The sequence below is a fragment of the Phyllostomus discolor genome, chromosome 11 (genome assembly GCF_004126475.2).
Source record: "Phyllostomus discolor isolate MPI-MPIP mPhyDis1 chromosome 11, mPhyDis1.pri.v3, whole genome shotgun sequence".
Lineage (NCBI taxonomy): Eukaryota > Metazoa > Chordata > Mammalia > Chiroptera > Phyllostomidae > Phyllostomus > Phyllostomus discolor.
In genome coordinates this window covers 92,657,346-92,679,285 of record NC_040913.2, presented here as the reverse complement: position 1 = coordinate 92,679,285, position 21,940 = coordinate 92,657,346, and the positions used below count along the sequence as shown (strand labels likewise).

At 57.9% G+C, this 21,940-nt stretch overlaps 1 protein-coding gene across 1 annotated transcript; it reads right to left on the bottom strand.

The window, feature by feature from the left end:
- Positions 1-1,132: 1,132 nt before the first annotated feature.
- Positions 1,133-11,569, bottom strand: DEFB1 (defensin beta 1). The gene is made up of 2 exons (XM_036011793.1): positions 11,363-11,569; positions 1,133-1,972 (listed from the first exon to the last, which is right to left on the bottom strand). The coding sequence occupies exons 1-2, from the start codon at positions 11,421-11,423 to the stop codon at positions 1,830-1,832; spliced, it is 204 nt and encodes a 67-aa protein (XP_035867686.1). The 5' UTR covers positions 11,424-11,569; the 3' UTR covers positions 1,133-1,829.
- Between the last annotated feature and the right edge of the window lie 10,371 nt (positions 11,570-21,940).

Genomic DNA, 21,940 nt, shown 5'->3' with positions numbered 1-21,940 from the left:
CCGAGAGAGGGCAGTGGTGACAGGGGTGGAGGTGTGTCCCGGGGACAGTTGATTGTTAAGTGATCAGAGGCCACCCTCGGGGAGAAGTGGGGCGGCTCCTGCCGAGGGGACCGAGTGAGACGGTGTCTGGGCCTCAGTCCCAGGACAGTGGGGCTGGGCGGGGTGGGGGCTCCCTGAGCTGCAGGCCTGAGCTTTGGGTGGAGGACAGAGGCGTGAGGGGCGGGGGTGGGGCCAGAGGAGGCCACAGACGGATCTGCTGCCCTCCCTTTAAACCTTGCGGGCGGGAAGGGCTGCCCCTGCCCCTTGGGGGGGGGGGCGTGAGCCCTGGGACCACCTATCACCGGGACGGGGAGGGCCGCAGGGGTCCTCTAGTCGGTCCGGTTCCGAGCCTGGTTCTGGGGACAGCGCTGCTGGTGCCCTCCCACCGTGTTCCTGGCATGGGCAGTGATGTCTCCGTGGCTGAGAGTTCATAAACATGTCCTTGAGGAGCTCCTGGCAGGGCGGCCACGTCGCCACGACCCGGTGAACCGAAGCCGCCTGGTAAAGCCAGGGCTTCCCTCTGCCCTGCAGCCGGGCCCTGGGGAACCGGCCGGCGGGCGGGTGGGAGGCTCCGCCCCCCGGAGTCCGCCTTTCGCTCCGCCTCTAGGGGTGGGCGGCGGCCCTGCGGCCGCTTCTCAGGGCAGAGTGGCCCTGGAGGATTCCTTAGCGGGTTTTTAAAAAACCTTAGATAACTTTTATTGTATTTTCAAAAGAATTTTTTCGTAGACAGTTTACAGTCCGTATTACTTTGTGTTAGTTTCGGGCGCTCAGCACGCTGGTCAGGCCATCCCCTACTTCACAGAGGGTTCCCCGTGCTTCCAGTCCCCACCTGGCACCGCTCCGAGCCCCTCCTAGCTGTTCCGTCACGCAGTCCCACGCTGCGCGTGGGCCGCCGCCAACGCCGGAGTCCGCAGCCGGAACCGGCTGCCCCCGTCGGCCCGCTCCTCTGCTCACCCAAGGGGGGCGCTGTGTCTAAGGCGCCCCCTGGGGCGGTGGTTCTTCCAACGGTTGACACCCATCGGTGCCTTTACACTCTGGCGACGTGGGGAGAAAGAAGGGGCCCGTAGCCGACCAGAGACAACGGATGCTTCACCAGCTGCAAAATATTTATTGGGAGAAAGGGAAGGCGGACCATCTCTCCACCCACAGGTGGGCGCGGGCTCAGGTGCGCTGCAGGCAGGCAGGCACGAGCGAGCGCTGCGCCGGGGGCGGGGCTCCCAGCGGGGGCTCGTAAGACACCTGTGACTTGGCTAAGCGATTGCAGAAGAGTCAGAAACCATCCCCTGGGAACTCAGACGTTAGGCCTAGAGCGCGGAGCTGAAGCCGAATCGTTTTATGGTCAAACTGGAAGTTTTCAGCTGCTAAGCTGGACTGCCCCGCGGCCCCAGGCCCGGGAAGGAGGCAGGTGGCAGCTGTAGCTCTGCGGAGGGGCCAGGCCCCTGCGAGCACTGGATTTGGGGTGGGCTCCTGCCCGGCCCAGCAGGGCCTGAAGTCGGCTGTCCCCTCGTCACGTCTTCTCCACGGCGTTTGGACTCCTTGCATCGCTCACGTGCCGGTTTGGTCTGGAAACGAGGAGGAGGTGACGAGGAGAGCGCCCCCGTGCGGGGCTCGCGGGCTTGGCGGCCCGGCGCGCCTCACTCCTAGTCCCCCTGCCTCCTCACGTCTTCCAAAAGGAGACACCAGATTCATTTTGGTCCGAAAGAGGGATGTTGAAGAAAAAAAAAGAAAGGGCTTTTTCTTTCACTAAAACAATGCTTACAGAGAGGGCCCGCGGGTGCGCGGCGCCCCGCTCAGACGCAGCACTTGGCTCGCCCCTGGTAGCAGGAACCCTCGATCCTGGTGAAGCGCGGGCACGGGGAGAAGTTGCAGGTCCCCCCCTTCTTGGCGCACACGTATTCCGGGTACCTGTGGAACACGGCCATGATGCCCGCACCTGGGAGGGGGGAGAGAGCACACGTCAGGCTCGGGGCTGGCGGCCCACGGGCCTTTGGGACATCTGGTGAAGCAGGACAGGCTGCCCCTAAAGCTGTTTCCTTCCACCGGGATTTACTCTGCCTTCCTCCCAGAATCTCAGAGTCCCAGTTATACGGTCTCCAGGCTCACGGTCCGTCAGCTGCAGGCAGAGGAGAGCAAAGCGGCCCCTGCAGTATCCCCGGGGAGCGACACTCAAGCCATGGTTCCGCACCGATAGGTGTTATGGATTGACCTGTGCCCCCTCAGCGCCCCCAGTGCTTGTGTTGAAGCCCTAACCAGCCACGGCCCCAGAGTGTGGTTGTGTTTGCAGACCGGGCCTTTGAAGAGGTGACCGAGGTTCAACAAGGCCCTACGAGTCAGTCCTAATCCGACATGATGGGCATCCCGGCAAGAAGAGGAGATTTGGACACAGAAAGAGACACACACACACACACACGTGGGGGCTGCTTGCACACACAGGGCAGGCCCCGTGCGGCCGCCGCAAAGGCCGCCGTCTGCAGGCCAGGGAGGGAGGTTTCAGGAGAGAGCCCTCCTGTCTGCAACCTGCACTTGAACTTCAGCCTCCAGAGCTGCAAGAACATAAGTGTTGGTTGTCTGAGGGACCCACGCGGGGGTGTTTCGTCACAGCCGCCCCAGCTGGCTGATACAAGAGCCCGTCTTCTCCCTGGAAAACGGTGCGCTCTAACGCCACGCACCTCTGCTCGCTGGGGACATGTCCCTCGTACTGACGGAGATGGTTCTCATTCAATCCACAGCCCTGCCGTGGCCACGGCACCCACCTTACAACTGTGGGTGTCTGGTGACTAGACGTTGGGCAACGTGTGGGGACATTGCTGGTTGACACATTGTTTGGGGACACCTGGGAGGGCGTGGGAGGTGCTAGGCGGGTAGAGGCAGAGATGCATCTAGATACCTGCAGGGCCCGGAACAGCCCTCAGAGCAGAGCTGTCTGGGCCCAGGGTCAGCAGCGCCCAGGTGGGGACGCCGTGGCCCAGACCGGTGGCCCTTCCTGCTGCACCCACGTGAAACTCAGCTGCGATACCCGCCCCAGTGTCGATATACTTGTTCCGGGGCGCAGTCTATGGGCTGGTCTTTTTTTTTTTTTTTTTTTTAAAAGAACTCCTCAGATAAATTTAATGTGCAGGGAAGGCTTGAGAACTTGGACCACTGGTTTTCACGTTTGGCCAGAGAACTCAAGAATTGCTGGGGCAAGATTTGGGGGCAGACAGGAGGGGGGGCAAGGGCAGCACATTACGAATGGGAACAGTTAGTTGCAATAGGAATAGTTGTCTGTGTATGCACTCCTATAGAAAAATAGAATATTCACTTGGACAAACTTGAAAGTTTTGTTGAGATAGAGAAATTCTCAGAAAAACACAACTTACTAAAATAAACAAATGAGGATGTCAAAATCTAAATAGCCCCCGTAACTGTCCAAGAACTCGAGTCCAGACATAACCCCCCAGGCCAAGGTGGCTTCACCGGCACATTCTCCCAGGGGACAAATAAGGAGTAGTGTCGACACCCGACACCCGCTGTTTCTCAGAATAAAAGAGGCAGAATGCTCACCCGTTCACAATGGGACGTCAGCATGGTCTACATACAGGATGAGTCACAGCAGGAAAGGAAGGGAAACTCGCAGGTCAGCCTCCCTGGTCAGCAGAGGCAAAGGTCCTACATACACTCTCAGTGGACAAAGCAAAACCAGGTTCAGCTTTCATTTCCCCTTTGACTGTTTCATTTAACATTTGAAAATCGATCGATGCCTATTAAGAATAAAGGGGGAGCCCTGGCTGGCGTAGCTCAGTGGATTGAGCGTTGCCTGTGAACCAGGCATCGCAGGTTCGATTCCCAGTCAGGGCACATACCTGGGTTGCAGGCCATGGCCCCCAGCAACCACACATTGATGTTTCTCTCTCTCTCTCTCTTTCTCCCTCCCTTCCCTCTCTAAAAATAAATGAATAAAATCTTTTAAAAAAGAATAAAGGGGGAAAAGCATATGGTTTTCTTCACAGATGCAGGAAAATGCGGGAGAAAATTCAACATTGACTTATGATAAAAAACTCCTAGCACATAAGGAGCTAGAGGGAACTTTCTTCATGCGACACAGAACGCTTACAGAAGCCTACAACAAGCAGCACACTTAGAGGGCAAACACTGAACGCTTGCCCTCTGAGACTGGCCACAAGGCCAGCATGGCTGCCGTCATCCATTCCTTCAACACTGTACTTGAGGCACTAGCCAGGGGAATAAGATAACAAATGAATAAATAAATAACGTGGATGAGTGTTGTAAAGGAAGAAATAAAATTCTCAGTATTTGCAGGCATTACGATTCTATGTGGACAGCCCAGGAGGAATTAATAAGCAAATTGAGCAAGTTTGCTGTATAAGATCAGCAGACAAAAAAAAAAGGAAAAAAAATAATTTTACTTCTGTATACTACCAACTGATAGAAAAAATAAAATTAAAATAAAACACCATTTAGAATAGTACAAAATAGCCAGTTTCTACTTATAAATCTAAGAAAATATGTGCAATACCTCTATATATAAGGAATAAAATATTTTTTGTTAAAGAAGACCTAAATGAGTGAAACGGCTATTTAGGCATTGGAAGATTAATTATTCTTAAAATGTTAATTTTCCTCAAATTAATCTACAGATTTGACCCAATGCTGTGAAAATCCTAGGAGACTCTTTCAGCGAAACTTGCCAAGTGAACCTAAAACTTACACGGAAATGTAAGAGGCCAGGAATAACCGAGACACTCTTGGAGAGGAAGGCAGAAAAACTGGCTTTACTGGATGTCAAGACTAATTATAGAGCCACGGGAGTCAGACCGAGCGGGGAGGCACCAGGACAACATGGGGATGGAACAGGACAGAGAGTGCGGAACGAGACCCGGGCATGCGTGGCTCGTCGCTGGAGAACAACCGCGGGTCGGCACAGCAGGGGGGGAAGTGGGCCTCTCCTAGGCTGGCTCAGGGACACCTGGATGTTCGTATGGAAGGAACTTTCACCCTTACCTGACTGTACACACACACACACACACACACACACACACCCCTTTACAAGCCTACCTGTAAAAGACAACAATAACCTGGCTGGTGCAGCTCAGTGGACTGAGCACGGCCTGTGAACCAAAGGGTGGCCAGTTCGATTCCCAGTCAGGGCTCATGCCTGGGTTGTGGGCCAGGTCCCCAGTGGGGGCCACATGAGAGGCAATGGTACATTGATGTTTCTCTCCTTCTCTTTCTCCATCCCTTCCTCTCTCCATAAAAACAAATAAATATAAATTAAAAAAGACAACAATAAGCTCACAGAAGACAATATTGAAGATTTTCTTCATGCCTTTGGCTTAAAAAGGATACCTTAAGGTGCAGAAAGAACCTGAACCCTGAAGCAAAAGCCGTGACGCATTTACGAGCCTCATGAAAACAGCGATACAAAGCCCGAAGGAGAGCCTCCTTCAGGACAGCGCAAATCCAGGCGCAAGCCAGGAGCGGCTTGGAATGCCCACAACTGACAAAGGGCTTATACGTGCGCTGTGTAAGGAACTACTACGAACCACTAAGAAGAGCCAGATCTCTGATAGAAAACGTGGGCAGAAGGCAAACAGGCCCTTCCCAAAGGATGCCCGAGTTTCTCTGCTTGCAGCTGCAAGAGGGACTTTTTCCAATGTACGTCAGTGAGGCCAGTCAACAATCCTGCCAAGGCGAAAAAAAATTCCTGCCCAGGCACAGCTGCCACACCAACTGTTTTCCTAGTCGAGCACAATACTGTGTGTTGGGCGGCTGAGGGTAGTTGAGACGAAGCAGCAGGAAGCTAACTGGGAAACCTGTGCCGTGGGCCGGCCAGGGACGAACATGGGAGGCAGGGAGGGGGGTTACGGCAGCGGGCGGGTGCAGGCGGGTGGGTTCTAGAGCCATCAGAAAATAAGTGTTCGGGAAGGCGGAATGGTCCCCTTTCAGTGCCACTGAGCCCACCCAGGTCGGGGGTGGCGGTCCAGGGTCTATAGCAGGAGAGAGAGAGGCCAAGAAGACGTGTTGGATACACAGAGTGTAGTCTTTGGACGTGACAGAGAAGAGGCAGGAGAAGGAGAGCCTTTCAGGGGCCGAGCCAGGGAGGGGAGAGGAGCAGAGCGTGGCGATCAGGCTGCTGAAAATGCTCGTCGCCCTCTGCCACCCCACTCCGAAGTGTGGCCGCTCCCTGTTACACGGCGAGAACAATGGGACCATGCAGAACAATGTGAGGAGGGACAGCCGGAGAGCCAGTGACTAACCCGTCGGTATCTTGCTCCAGAAGACTACCGGCCGAGGCGGAAGTGAGCGGCGTGGGTGACGTGGGTGCTGGGAAGAGGAGGCCACACTCCGCCACGGCCAGACCCACGCCCCCGTCTCCTCCCAGGACTGCGAAGAGCGGAGACCGGGAGGAGGTCAGGGCTGGGACAAGGCTGACGTGGCCCGTCGGGTGGCGCGTGGGAGGGGCAGACGCAGAGGCACATGCACAGGAGCGGAGGGTGCTGGCCAGCTGTTCTCGGCGCCTGCCGCAGGGGTCCACTCCTCGGCGCACCCCACGTGGGCCGGGGCTGGTCAGAGGCGAAGAGTCAGCTCGTCGGAGCCCCCTGGGCCTTGGCAAGTCAGCTGAGGCTCTGCCCCTGGTCAGGACGAGGTGGGGGAAGCACTGCCCACGAGCGTGGCCCCTCCCACTGTGGTCACTGAGGTAGAGGCTGCTGGCCAACTTAGGGGCCATGCTGTCCCAGCATGCAGCAGGGGCCAGAGAGGGTCACCCTGCATCCCTATGACTCTGTTAAACTCTGTGGGGACAGAAATCAAACCCACAAAGTGGGACATAACCCAGGTCCGAGGCCCTCCCTGCCAACAAGTAGCCCAGGAAGTCCTTGTCCACTGTGGCCTCTTGCTGGCTGCGGGTGGTCAGCGACGCCCCTCACTAAGTTCACGGAAGCTTGAGAGCTTGCCTTCCTGTCTGGGCTGCTCCTGACGAAGCTCTGCGGGCCCTGCAGCGCGTCCAGGGGGGCCTTGGGAGGTGACGAAGCAGAGCATGGTGTTCAGAGTGGGGGCCGGGTTGGGGTGTTCGCGGGCTGGGTGTTTGAGGAGTCGACCTCTGAGATTCACGATTGAAAACTAGTCTACGACGTGGGGATAAAGTCTGAAATAAGGACGACCACTCAGAGGAGTCCCCGCCCAGTAGAGATGCTGGGGACACTCGGTGCAATGACACCCGCAGGGGTTTGCCGCCTCTGGTGTGGGCGCGGACCCTTTCTTCCCCACGTGTGGCGGGTCAGCGCCCTCTGTCCGCCTGGGACGGGCCGAGGGAGCACGTTCCTCCCCGGGGGTTCAGAGGTCACACAGCAGGCACATTCCTGCCGGCTGTTGCCAGAGGTCTAACGGGCGCAAGGAATTCGGGCCAGCAGGCTGGGGTGGGGATGGCGGCGTGAGACACTCAGGTGTGGGCACCTGGGCAGAGATGGAGGGTCATGGAAGGTTGCAGCTGGGAGTCGTTCTGCTGAATGCTCTCGTTTTCCAGGCGAGGAAACCGAGGCCCAGGCTCCCAGGGATGCACGCGGTGTCCTCAGGGAAGGAGAGGGGAGCGTGGAGGAGGGATGGCCGGCGCTTTACCGCGGGCCTGGCCAATCTGGCAGAGCTGGCTGAGCTGCTGGTCACCTGGGGAGAAGCTCCGCTGGAGGGGGTGGCCCTGTTTAGGGGCCCGCTGTCCCTGCCGCCACCGCCCCCTCCCCACGCTCTCATCTGCTCAGCCTCTGACCAGCCTCTCTCACCGTCTCTGGTTCTGCCACCCTCCCAGCGTGTGAGCCTTTCGGGGCTCGCCCGAACCCGGGGGTCGCCTGAGGCCTCGCCTGGCCTGCCCCGGGTCTGGCCCCCACGAGCTCCCAGTGCACTCGGGGCCGAGAGGCAGGCAGGCCCGCGTGGGCGCTGATGCCCAGGCCTCAGTCCCTGTGCACTCGGGACCAGTCACGTGACTCTGGCCACGTTATTTACCCACAGGATGGGGGTAGCGGTCGCTCCTCCTCCGTGGGGGCGCTGCGAGGCGTGTGTTAACAGTGAGAGCTCTCAGTTTTATTCCTTATCACCTTCTGGTCTTTGCCACCTGCTGCTCTTTCCGTCTGGACTGTCCCTGTTCCCTGGGGCCTGTCCGCTGTCTCTCTCTCATCTGATTCAGGGCTGTCACCTCGGGTACCCACAGCGGCCGGCCAGCAGCTCCCGTAAATCTGTGGCGTGGGCCGGGGAGGGGTGGTGGGGGCGGTGGGGGCTGCGGCCAGTGGGGAGCAGGCTGTGGGGACCAGTGGCCGCTACTCCAAGGCGGCTCACTGTTGCCACGTTTTATGTGTTTGTAAGAGAAGGCGAAAACCCACGTTTTCTGTGGCACGTCCTGAGTTTTAAAGGCTAAGAAGGAATGAACTTTTATCTTCTTAAAATACCACGAACACCCACATGACTCCCATTTTCCCTTCACTTCTCAGCCGTCCTAGCCCCTCGTGGCTGAGGCACCTCCTGCAGTCACACCTACCCACCGCACCCTGCCCTCGCCGGCACCTCCAGCATGATCGATCCCCCTACGATACCCCTAGGGGGTATTTGTTACATGCGCGGGTTTCTTGCCGCGCTCTGCTCCTAGAATTCAAACTCACGCGGCTGCGTCCCTGACTCTCGCCAGTCCCGGGCAGTGCCCGGGCACAGGAGCTGCAAACTACCGTATTTTCAGATGATAAGATGCACTGCCCCCAACAAATTTGGGAGGAAAAGGGGGGTGCGTCTCATAGTCAGAATGCAGCTTCCCTGGCTCACTGTGGCGGGAGTGGGTGGTAGTGGAGCAGGGCCCCAGGTTATTAAATATTTTACCACATTTTTTGCTTCAAAAATTTTTTTTCCCTATTTCCCTCCTCTAAAACCTAGGTGTGTCTTAAGGTCTGGTGTGTCCTATAGTCCTAAAAATCTAGTAAATGTCTGCAGGAGCAGGGAGTGGACCGCCTCAAACCGCCTTGATTTCCAAACACCTCGGCGGGGCCCTGGACTCGCTGATTCAGGGACCTGAGTCACCGGGCCGTTTTGACATCGCCGGTCCTCTTGGGAAGAGCATTTGTAGGAGACAGGCGTGGGCAGCTCTGGTCAGAGATGGGGACTGCCTACGGAGAGTGTCATGACTTCTGGCAGTGACCGCGTGACCCTCGTTCACCCCGGCTCCTGTGTGCCTCGGTTTCCCCACCTGTGAACCGACTGAGCCAGCCTAACGAGCTCTAAGGGCCCTTCCAGAAAAGGAGTGGGCCTATCCCATGTCAGGGCTCAGGTGAGTGAGGGGGCGAGGTGGGAGCAAGCAGGCCTGGGGCAGCACCCCCGCCCCCTGCACTGAACTTGGACCCGGGATCACGCCAACCACACACAGCCGTCCGCCGAGCCAGCGGGTAGCAGCCACCAGAGCAGCCGCACGACTGTGGCCGTGGCAAGAACAGCTGCAGCAGACACCCTAAGCCGGAGCCCGGAAAGTGAGGCAGAGACTCTGTGGGAGTCCTGTGGCAGAAGATGGGGTGGGGGGATAGCTATCCCCGACCCCTCCCCCGACAACCATGTCCAGAACACACGGAAAACCCTGGTGCAGGATGTGTGTGTTTCCTGTGGCCAGGCTCACGACCTGAACACCTCACCCAGCGGCAGCAACTTAACGTAGGTGACATCTGGCCTGCGGAGCCTCCGGGGTGATCTGAGTCCCCCCACCCACCCAGGCTCAGCCCGGGGGTGGCAGTGGGCACAGCTCTCCCCCTTCCAGAACAGCGCCCCCTGCCCACCGCCAAGGGACACGCCTTCCTGAGGTGTCCTGGTCCCCATACGGAGGACCCCCACCCTGGTAGGTTTGGGCAGGTGTGCTGTGCAAGCACAGGGCAGAGCCCCCACCCCAGGAGCACTCGAGCTCGCCCCGTGTTTACTAAGCACTCCCCAGTGTCAGCTAGTGTTTTTCCCATGGGTGATCGGCCAGTGCAGCTACTCCTGCGTGTCCCTGGAAACACCCGTGTCTCCCGTGCCTGGAATGGGATGCTCGTAGCCCCATTCAGACGTAAGGGAGGAAGAGAACTCTTCATGGCCACAAAGCGGCATTCCAACTTTCTGATGGCGCACGGCTACTCAGTGTGCACACATGTGCACACACGTGCACTCACATGCACACACAACCCAAACCCGCACGCACTAGAACAGCGCGCACGCTTACACACGTGGCAGGACAGAGGAGAAGCACGCGTTTGGAAAAACCCGGCTGCAGCTCAGTCAATTTCTCCAGTTCTCTAAAGGGTTCCGGCCGCAAACACGAAACACGCGGTGTTAGAATGCTTTCGTTCCTGTGTTCCAACGGGGAAACTGAGGCACAACTGGACTGAGTGAGGCCTATCTGTCCGCTCCAGTGATGGCCTGGGAAGGGTGTGTTTGAACCCTTGGGAGCAGTTCAGAGCTGGGCTGCGTCGGAGGCAGCTGCTGCTCTCCTGCAGGGGAGGGCGCTGACACCCAGAAAGCGGGACTTGCTCAAGGCCCTGAGGGAGAGAGAGGGCCAGGGCCGGGGTGAAATGTGTTCCCCAAATCCTCCCGGAGGCCCCGCCTTCTCTCACACCAGGGACTTGGCTGCTCTGACCCAGAGGAGCTGGGGGAGCCTGGCCGGACCGGGAACGCACACTGGGGAGAATGTGAGCGGGCTCCTCAGGGAGGGAGGGAGGGTCTCAGACCGCCCCTGGGCCTGGAGCACCTGCACACAGGTGAGTCAAAGGCACTGGTGAGCTGGCCCTGTGGGAGGGGCGGGCGGCACCTGCTTGCAGCAGGGCACCTGGGAGGCCCCGCCCGGTGACCCAGGGCTGACAGCCTACACCCCGTCAGCTGGATAGAATAGGAAGCTGGCCACCCTGTGTGAGGGGCTGTCTTGCAGGTGGAGTAGGTGAGCCCCCAACAGCGTGTCTTTGCTAGATGCCCAAGACCTGATGGGGCCGGGGGGTGCTGGCAGCTGCCAGGGCCCGGCCCCTTGTCCCTGCCAGGTGCGGAGGGCACGGAGCCCTCGGGATGGCCAGGCAGCAGGCACGAGCCTGCCAGTCCTGCAGCTGGGTGGCCCTGGGGTGCCGGGACCAGAAGCCTGCACACGCTCCCCACAGGCTCCTTCCCAGCCGGTCAGGGGCGGGGCAGACCTGAGGCTCAGCAGGCTCCCTGCTGTCTGCCCACCACCGCAGACCCATGGCCCCCTCAGCCTTGGGGATGCCGTCTGGCCGCTCCGCCCTGAGGGTGCAAGAGCCGGCTGTCCTCACAGCTCCCGTAGCCCTGGAGCCCTGGCCCCCAAGCTCACCTGGGGCTATCTGGGAGAAGAGGAAGCAGAGAGGCAGCAGCAGCAAGTACAAAACCTTCATGGTGGCTGCCAGGCTGGGCTGGGGCGGCAGGTGGAGGTGCGGCTCCTTGGAGGCTGAGCTGACAGTTTCCCGAGGCTGCAGCGCCTCCGTATTTATAGGGCAGGAGGGTTGCACAATCGGGCAGCTGCTGTCGCAATCCTCAGAGGGAAACTCTGATAAGTGACCCCCCCGTCCTTCCCCCCACCCCCAGCGGTCTGCGAGTCCCTGACCAGCGGCAGCTGGATTGATATGTTTATTTACCTTTTATGATTGTTTAAGCCGTGACGATCCTTCCCAGTTTTCTCCCCTTCCTTCCCTCCTTCACCCGGCCCCGCCCTCTCCCCATCCCAAGCCGACCCTTGTCTGTGTCCACAGGTTGTGCATACATGTTCTTGGGCTAATCCTTTCACTGTCTTTATCCCGTCCCCCACTCCCACCCCCCTGACGCCTTCTGCTGGATTGAGCTTTCAGCTTGGAAACCTGCAGCTGGCTTGTCCTGCAGCTCTTTCTCTCTTTTCCCCCCTCGCCGGGCAGTTCCAATGAGGTTCCTGGAGAGGGCGGCCCCTGCGGAGGGTGGAAGGGCCCGGAGAGCCCGAGAAGTGGCCACCGGGTGGCCAACAGCCAGGGGCCACCCGCCTGGAAGCCTGAGTCAGCCTCTTTAGCTGAACTGTGTTTCCCGGGCTCAGACTTCACCCCTTCCCCGACACAGACAGCCAGCTGTTTCCTTTAACCTGCCGGGAAGCAGCTGTCCTCAGCCAGGCTGCTTGCTCCCTCCCTGCTGCCGCGGGACTTTCTCCCGGAGCCGCCTGCACCAGCCTGCCTTCCAATCTCTCCTTTCCTTCCTTCCTTCCTTCCTTCCTTCCTTCCTTCCTTCCTTCCTTCCTTCCTTCCTTCCTCCCTTCCTCCCTTCCTCCTTCCCTCCCTTCCTTTTGAACTAATATGTCTCTCAAACCAGTTTTCAACTACAAGCCACTTCTACCACTTACATTGCATCAAGACTTTATTTTTTTAAAGGCAGTTTCAGATGCACACCAAAATTTAGGGGAAGGTACCAGGATTTTCCGTATACCTCCAGCCTGCATCCCCCACCCCTTCCACAGCCTCCCACCATCAACACACCCCACCAGACGGGACCTTTGTCACAACTGATAAACCTGTGCTGACACGGTGTCGTCATCCAGAGCCCACAGCGACATCAGGGTCACTCTTGTGTTGCACGTTCTGTGGGTTTGTAGACACGTATGGGGACATGTGTGCATCATTACCGTGTCACATAGAGCAGATCCACCGCCCTCAACGTCCTCTGTGCTGTGCCCGTTCGCCCCTCCCTGTCACCCAAACCCCCCAGAAACCCCTGATCTGTCCCTGTCTCCGCAGCTTCGCCTTTCCCAGGGGGTCTCAGAGCTGGAACCGCGCCGCCTTCTCAGTTTGCCTTCTTTCGCTCTGTGACGTGCCTGTGAGGTTCCTTCTTCACTTTGCGTGACGCGGAGGCTCTGAAGGTAATCCGCTGTGTGGATGAGCCACAGCTGGTCTGCCCATTCGGCTACCGAGGGGCACCTTCGCGGTTCCCGAATCGTGGCGATCAAGAACGGAGCCGCTGTACACGCCCCAGCGCAGGTGTTTGTGTGGCCACGGTGTCCACCTGCTTTGGGCGGAGACCAAGGAGCAGGATTGTCGGATCAGACCCCAACCGCCCGTTTACTTTGGGAAGAAACTGCCCCACTGTTTTCCGAAGTGGCGGCACCCTTTTGCGTTCCCAGCAGCAGTAAACGAGAATTCTTGCCGCTCCCCGTCTGCGCCAGCACGTGGGGCTGTCCGGGTCTGGGTTTTGGCCGCTCCAATAGGCGTGCAGTGGCGTCTCCCTGCTGTTTAGATTGGCACTTCCTGGGCGACCTGTGACTTGGGGCGTCTCTTCATGTCCAGCCTTTCTTCTCTCCTGCTAGTCCCGAGTTCCCAGGGCGTTCCCAGCTGGCTCCCCACGGCCTGGGCTGCGCGTGGCCCCTAGGAGTCAGGAGGCCCGCGTTCCGACCTGGGCTGAGCCTCCCTGAGCCTCGCTCACTCGGGGTTAGGGTCTCCTTCTTTCCACTGTCCACAGCCCGCCGTGCCTGCATTCGGAGAAGGGGCCGGGGAGGGAGAGGGGGTGACTAAGCCTCCCCGAGGTCCCGAGGGTGGGCCCGAGCCCTCAGGGCTCTAGAAGGGAAGAGAGGAGGCTTCTCAGCCGTGGGAGGAGGTGCCATCTGCCCGAGAAGAAGAAGCCATTACCCCACACTGAGTCCGCTGGCACTGTGCTGGGGCCTCCAGCTTCCAGGGCTGCGAAATCCCTGCTGGCCGGGCCGGGAAGCCCCACCAGGCCGTGGCGCCAGTTACAGCAGCCGCAGCCCAGGGAGACCTGTGCTGCTCACACGTTGGGGTGACCCTTCCTGTCCTCACGGACACCATCACTGCTGGGCTTCCGCCCTGGCAGCTACCACTCAGGCCACCCCCTCCCCGCAGCTGGGTGACGTCCCGCTCTAGGAGGTTGCCACTCCCGTCTGTGTCCACACTGCAGCATCTGACAGCCAATGCCAGGCCGCAGGGCCTACCCGGGGGGCAGCCCCCTGACGCTGCACCGATTTCTGGGGAGCAGCAACCAGTGACACATTTTACGATGGGACAGCAGGGGCCAGTCACTCTTCACAGGCTAACTGTGTGTGCACACTCGCAGGTGTGGCGCAGAGAGAAGCTGAGAGGCTAAGGGGAAAGCACCCTGTGAATGGCATTTGCCTCTGGGAAAGGGCCGGGGGCCCGGAGGGGTGGCGGTGAGGAGGTCTCACTGGCGTCCACTCGGTACACTTTCACTCTATTCGACTGTGAGGGTCACGCTGTGTTTCGAGGCCTGGCAACAGCGGGCGTGACTTCCAACACTTCTCCTCGTTCTCCCGCTTGCACCAGACCTTGACGACCATCTGTCTAGGTCGCGTCCTTGGCCGGCTGGTCTGTAGGTCACGTCTCCCCGGCCACATGGCTGGGCTGCCCAGAGGCAAGAGCTGCTTGGGCCAGGTGTTCACTGGGGCACGGGACCTGGGTGCAGTGGGCCGGGGAGAGGGGGTGCGGCGGGCGGTGCTGGCAGCACCTGTCAGGGCCCCCACCTGCTGAAGTTCAAAGGAGACACATTCCTTTCATTGCGGGCGAGAGCCAGTTCCAGGCCCCGGTCGGGCGCTCTCCTAAGAGTCCTCCTCCGTTCTGTATGTCGGGGCTGGCTCCTCCGAGCCAGGACAGAGGGGAATGAGGAGGAGCACAGGCCGCTGAGCACCCCTACATGCCGGGTACCATGTGGGGACTTTCAGATCTGTGCCCCCAGAACTCGGGGAGGCCACCCAGGGAGCCCCTGAGTCAGGAAGACTGGACTTCCGCCCTGTGCTTCACCCGAGAGGGTCAGCTTGGACACGGCATTGAGCTGCCCTTGTGCGAAGCAGGAAAGAGAAGCGGCCACAACCCCAGAGCGTTGGTGGGTTTAGTGCGTTCGTGCCTCGGCAGCGGCTGACAGTGGCGCTGCCCAGGAAGGGCCGGCTCGTGCCGCTCTCATTTTGGTCTGAGTGTCACCGCGAGAGCACCACCGCCCGGCTTCCCGGGCGACGCACCTGGACGGGCAGAGCATGCCGGCCGGGGCGGGAGCGGTGGGCCCGGCAGCCCGCTGCCTCCCCTCCCGTGCTTTCGGGCATCTTTTGGTCTCGCTGGACCCACTTCATTTAGAGAATGCATTTGGGGCGTGTCTGGATTCCAGCTACAGCAGAATGCTTTTGAGAAAATGATTGATTTGGGGGAGCTGCGGTTAGATATACAGAAATAACACAGTTCCCCCACTCGGCCGCCTTCAACGTGCAGCGTAGCGGTGCCGAGCTCACCCCTCCGCAGCACCGAGTCGTCTTTCCAAGGCGAACAAAGCCTGCTGCCTGCCCGTCAGATGCTTCCTCGCCCCCTCCCCAGGCCCCACACGGTCAGAGGTTTTACAGAAACGCCAGGAGCAGAAACTAACTGTGGAGGGTGGAGGGAGGTGTTCCACCTGAGTCACAGGACAAGAGGCGAAGGGGACAACTGGGGTCCCCGGCCCCCCAGCCAGCACCTCGCCCAGCACCGGGGCCTGGACTCTCCCGTGTGCCCAGGGGGAGCTGCGCTGCCCAGCGCTCGGCCTCCCTTTCCCAGAATCCTAGAATCCGAGCTTGCGCGGGGCTCTCTGAGCTCCTAGATTCAGGGGACCTGCGTTCCTCCGCCCCACGCTAAATGCCTGCGGGGGGGATGTTCAGTGCTAGCAGCTGGGAAAACAAAGGCAGCTGGAAACGGTTCAGAAGCTGAAGGGAATGATGAGTCACTCGCCCAGTCCCTTTTGGGCGTGGAGCCGGAGAGAGGCGAGACCCTGAAGAAGAAAAACCAGTTTCTGTGGCTACTCTATTCCCATCAGCTAGGCCCCCATCGCTCCTTGCCGTAACCGTCCCACCCACCGGCTTTCCAGAAAGGAGGGCACCTCACGCTTCGGGAGTCGGAGCTGCCAGTCATCTGGGTCTGGGAAAGCCTGGGACGGGCGGGGAGGTCAGGGCTGACTCAGGGCCCCTGGCCGAGCGCAGCCGCAGACAGTCACAGGCTCCCGGTCACCCTTGGCGTCCGGTCGAGTGAAAGAACGGGGAGTTTGATGGGTTTTCAAAAGTAATTTTAATTTTCATTTCACAGTCATCATCCAATAAAATTAATGTCTTGGTGTACAGTCCTGTAATGTGAATAGACATATAAATTTGTGGGACCACCACCACCACCATCGGAGCACAGAACAGCCCCATCACCCACACCCCCAAAAAACCCACCAACTCTCATTGCACCTAAGACATTTAGCAGCTCAAACTCAACTGTTGCTAGTTAACCCTGAATTTCTTTATGACTTTTTAAAAGCCCCAAATCCAAACAGGGTTCAGGTATCATAGGGTTTACACCCCAGACTCTAGTCTCTTCTTTCGTCTTTGAAAGCATTTTCCCAGCCTGTTTAGTCTGTCATGGCTTTGCTATTTTTTAAAGATTTTTTTGTTTAATCTTTATTCTGTATCATCTTAGTTAAGGTATTCTCTTTTTTTAAGATTTTATTTATTTATTTTTTAGAGAGAAGGGAAGGAAGGAAGGAAGAGAGTAAGAGAAGCACCCATGTGTGGTTGCCTCCCATGGGTCCCCCACCGGGGACCGGGCCTGCAACCCAAGCATGTGCTCTGACTAGGAATCGAACTGGCGACCCCTTAGTTTGCAGGCCCGAGCTCAGCCCACTGAGCTACTCCAGCCAGGGCATGACTTTGCTGTTTTTGAGGAGCCTCACAGCTTGTTTTTGCTGAAGGACCAGCTTCCAAAGCGGGCAGCCCATCAGCATCGCCGGGCACCTTCCCCCAGCAGCTCCTGAGCCGGAATCGCCAAGACTGGGGCTCTGGGGTCTGTCTTTCTCGCACGTTCCGTAAGGACCGCAACTCACCCAAGGCCACGTGCTCTGAGCTCTCCCGTGCCTTGCGTCCCTGTGGCTCCTGCAGCTCCACCAGGTGGCGACGTGAAGGTGGAGTTTGCTCTCGACCCTGAACTCACGCTGCCACAGACGGCTCCTGGGCTGGCCGGCCCCTCTGTGCTGGGCTCCGGGACCAGGCCCAGGCCCAGGCCCAGAACACCTGCCTCCCCACAATCCCACCCCACCTCCACCTGTGGACCTCAGTCAACATCCAACTTCCTCAAACAGCATTCAGTGTCGAGGCCGGTTTTATTTTAACAGGATCAAGAGTGGAATGTTCAGAATGGTGTAGGAACAGCCATGTTAGCAGGAAAAAGGGGGACTCCCTCCCTCCCCGGGGACCCCCGCCTTCCCTCACAGCTTCCCTGCTGTTTGTCAAGCCAGTGGAAGACCTGGCTGGGCACTGAACCCTGAGTCTGGGTCTCTGCCCCTTGGGGAATCATTTCCACAGCGGTGCGGACGCTGGCTCTGAGCCCGGCTTTCCAATCACAGCGGAGCTGCCGTGTCGTCCCCACGAGTCCACACCAGTAGCTGCTGCCCCAAGCTGGCCGCACTCTGGGGGGCCAAGCTGGACTCTCCAACAAGGGACCGAGCACAGTCTTCTCCCCGCCTGACGGGGTAACGGGACCGGCAGTGTGGTGCAGCGTGTGCGCCTGCGGGCTCCGGAGGTTGAGATCCTGTTACCCACCCCGAGGAACCGGCCCGGGGCAACTTCCTTCCTGTGGCTCCGTTTCCCCAAATGTAAAATGGCGATGCTAACTGCGCCCACCGTCTCGGATTGCTGGGAGACTGACCCGTTCTTTCCGAATTAGAGCACAGCTTGGCACCCGGTGAGTGCTGAGGGTGTTTTAGTTGCTTGTGCCGGTACCTGGCCTCCTCGTGCCCCTGGAAGGTGGGACCGCACCTGACTCCACTTGGGCTCCCACCACCCGCATGTGGTGTGGCCCTGCCACCGCCACGCTCTCAGCATCGTTCTCCTGAGTCGAGGCCCCCTGGCCCCTGCTCTGTCCCCGGCTCTGACCACTGCCGTCTCAGGATGAAAGGCTCTGCCCTCTGGGACCGGAGACGGGAGCTGCAGTGGCTCTCACTCAGAAAGATGTGTGATCCCATTCCTGGCTTCGGATAACTTCGATTTACTCTCATCGCACAAACAAATATGGTTACATACCAAATGTAAATACTACTATAGATTTTTTTTTGTTTGTGTATGGTCATGGAATTTCCTACCACGAACATTAGTCAAACAGCTGAGCCCAGTGTATCAAAAGTCATGTATGTGCATTAAAATTAAGGAGAACACGTGATGCTACGCATAGCTAGAAATCAAACAGAGTACACGTGGATGGAATGAGCACAGGAGGGATTTTACTCACCACCCTCCCACCCAGCCCCCTTCTTTTCCCCAGAGGTGAACACTGTTAACGTCTAGTAACTTTCCTTTTAGGTTTTGGGCTTTTTATCTCTGCATTTACATATGTGAACGTGCAGACACATTTCCATTCTCCTTTTCTTCTTTCCCTCACACAGGTGCTCCGTCAGCACCTTCTCCGTGAATGGCTTTGTCAGTTGGCGGGTGTCACGGAGAGTGTTTTGGCGCTGGGCCGTGCCTGATGCACTGCGGATGGCCTCGCTCGGCAGCTCACCTGGGGGTTTTGCCCGGCCTTCCCCACGCGGGGCACAAGGAAGGGCCGGTGTCCGCAGGGAGGCTGCCTCTGGGAGGGTTTTTGTCCAGGCATTTCCTCCCAGATTAAGGTGAGCTGGGTCTGCGGCACCTTCTTCCAGGCGGCTCTCCTGTTCCCCTGTAGTCCTCAGTCCGAGTGTGTGCTTCCAGAGAAAGCTGGACGGCTGGCAGGACCCTGCTCCCTTGGGTCACCCTGCCCCTACTCCTGGTCTCATCACCTCCCGCTGGGCCAAGCCCAGGGCCCTGGCCAGCCCACACCTGTGGGCGCCCTGCCAGTGCGTGTGTGTGTGTATGGGGTGTTGGCCCAGAGGGATGTGTCCAAAGGAGAATTCTGGGGCCACTGTGGAGGCACGAAACTTTTGGCTCCAAGGCAGGGTTTTGCATCCTCAGGCAGCCCTTCTGACATTTTGGACTTGGAACATGAACTTGAAAGGAGCCTGGGTGGCGGACGCCAGGAGGTTTGGTCACGTCCGATGACCCGGAGAATGGGTGTCAGGTGGCCTGGCAATGTGAGTCCTTCGGGGGTAATCTGAGGGACATCTGGAGGTCTGGCGTTGTCACACAATGGGCCGATGCGTTATCTGGGCGTTGACGCAGGACAGGAAAGTTCAAGCCTTTGCGTTCCCAGGCCAGTCGCAGTCGGAACAGGATCGTTTCCTCATCCTCAGCCTCCACACGTCGGTAACTGCAGCAGCGTGGTTCGTGCGTGTTTGTTTGCATGTCCCCTGTCTTCCCTTTCCTCCTTTCCCCTTTGATCAGGATTGTCTTTCAGGAAATGTCACAGATCAAACCAAACATTTTAATACCCCTTGTTGCCAGGGTGGGGGCAGAGTCTCACCTGGGTCCCGAGGGTCCCTGGGAGGGGGGTACATGGGTTAGAGACGTGTTTGCATCGATGGGCCTGACGACCGGCGCCGTCTGTGCTCAGCTTTCAGCCGAAGCGCCAGGAAAGGGCCAATGAAGGCCTCAGTACTGTGACCCATTTCCGACCCTGGCCCAGGCCTGAGGATCGACGGTGCACTTAACCTGCTGTCTCTCGGTGCGCAGGCAGCCCCCAGAGCGAGGCCTTGGAGCAAGCAGTGCAGTGTTCGGTAGGAGGCAGCTATCTCTATGGGGATGAGACACGACGGCTAATGGCTGGAGCAGACCCTGGTCCCGTTGCTGAGTCCTGCGGCCAGGCGGGCAGGAAGAGCTCCGGACGCCTGGCTCACAGCCTCCTCAGGCGCAGCGAGGGCCGCCAGGGGCACTCTGATGGCTGCTCCCGGTGTGCAGCCGGGGCGTGTCCAGCTTTCCCGCAGCAGGCCTGAAGGCGGCCCCCAGATGAATGGTGCGGTGACTCCCCTGAGGGGTCATCCATCAGGTTGTCCCCCCTCAGCTTGTGTGGCTTTGGGAAAAGGCAGCTTTAGCTTCCAACAAGTCCAGGTCACAGGATGGGAGTGAAACTGGATGTGCTGGTTTGGAGAGCCAGCCTGACATTGGGGTCGGGGGTGGGGGGTGGGGGCGGAATTAGAAGAATCAGGATCCAGCCCAGTGCGGGTAGGAGCAAATCCTCAAAAGACAGTGCATGGCACTAGATTCCAATATCCACAAAGGTGTACCCAGATGATTGAAACTTCACTTTCCTCTCTAAAGCAACTCTCCCTGTTTACCAAAAATAGCCAAATTAATGTACAAAGTAAGTCTAGCTTCAAGAAACTTGGCATGCTGTTTACTCAGGAGCAGCCAGAATGCTAACTAACACATAGGCTCTTCCAAATCTGTTTTGTTGGAATTTTTCCTAAGGAATCTCCAGACTAAATTTTTCTTTTTCTTTTTTCTCTTCTTTTTGGCCTTTGATACTTTCTTTTTTTTTTTTTAATTTTAATCATTGTTCAAGTACAGTTTTCTCCCTTTTACTCCCAATCCAGCCCCCCCCCAACCCCCCCCACTTCCCTCCCATTACCACCCTCCCCTAGTTTTTGTCCATGTGTCCTTTATACTTGTTCCTGTAAACCCTTCCCATTCTCCCCTGAAATTCCCTCTTCTCTCCCCTGTGATCACCGTCAGCCTGTCCTCTATTTCAGTGTCTTTGGTTATATTTCGCTTGTTTCTTTGTTTTGTTGATTGGGTTCCTGTTAAAGGTGAGATCATATGGTATTTGTCTTTCACCATCTGGCTTGTTTCGCTTAGCACAATGGTCTCCAGCTCCATCCACACTGTTGCAAAGGGTAGGAATTCCTTCTTTCTTTCTGCTGCATAGGATTCCATTGTGTAAATGTACCATAGTTTTTTGATCCATTCATTTACTGATGGGCCTCTAGGTTGCTTCCAGCACTTGGCTGTTGTAAATTGTGCTGCTATGAACATCGGGGTGCATAGGTTCTTTTGGTTTGGTGTTTCAGTGTTCTTAGGATAAATTTTTCAAAGGCCTCTTGAGGCCAGAAAAACCAAGGCAAGGACTTGCTGTCAGACTTTTCCTGCAGTTCACTTAGTACAGATTTGGGGGAGCTCCTCTTTTCTCTTGCGGTGCCGATCCGCATCCGGCTTTGAGGGTCCTGCACATCTTTGACAAACAGTCGGTATTACACAGTCTTGTGTGTAGTTCCCCACGTCTTGGGGAGAGGCGCCTTCTGACAAAGGTCTGTTCTTGCCACAACTCAAGCCTCAGCCAGCGTCGCCGTAATGGGCACGTCTGCAGCAGGGGCTACAGCCTGAAGGCCGTGGGCAAATGCAGGCTAGAATCAAATGAGAGCCAGAGACGCCGAGCAGTTCACTACGTTGCATAACCAGCTACAAACCAGGAACTTTTAGAGGACAAAGAGCCCACGTTAATGACATAGTCCCCTGGAAGCTGCCACAGCCAGACAGAAAGACAAGCGGACGGACATTCCTCAAAGCCCCAGGTCGTGTGTTTAAACAGATGCTGCTCTGGTGAAATCCACAGCTCGCCAGCCTGTGGGGCGCGGGGCGGAGCACGGGTCTGGAGACTTTGTGTCTGTGCCCTCTCCCAGGAGATCCCGTTCTTACCGATTGGCCGAGGACGTTTCAGAAAAAGACTCAAGTCTCCTCACTCATCCTCTGACGGGGACTTGGGCTGCTTTTGACGTCGGGAATCACGTCACTATGACCATGGGTTTGTAGATATTTGTCATGAGCCTGCTGTCCATGATTTCAGATATCTGTCCAGAAGTGGAGCTGCTGGACCACACGGCAACTCTACGTCGAATTTTTTGAGGCACGTTCACACTGCTTTCGACAGTGGCCGGGCCACTTTATATTCCCACTGTTCTAGAACAGGAAGAACCCAGCGCGGGCAGAGCCAGACGCGGACACGGAGACGTGCGGTGGAGAAAGGTTGGCCGTTTTACT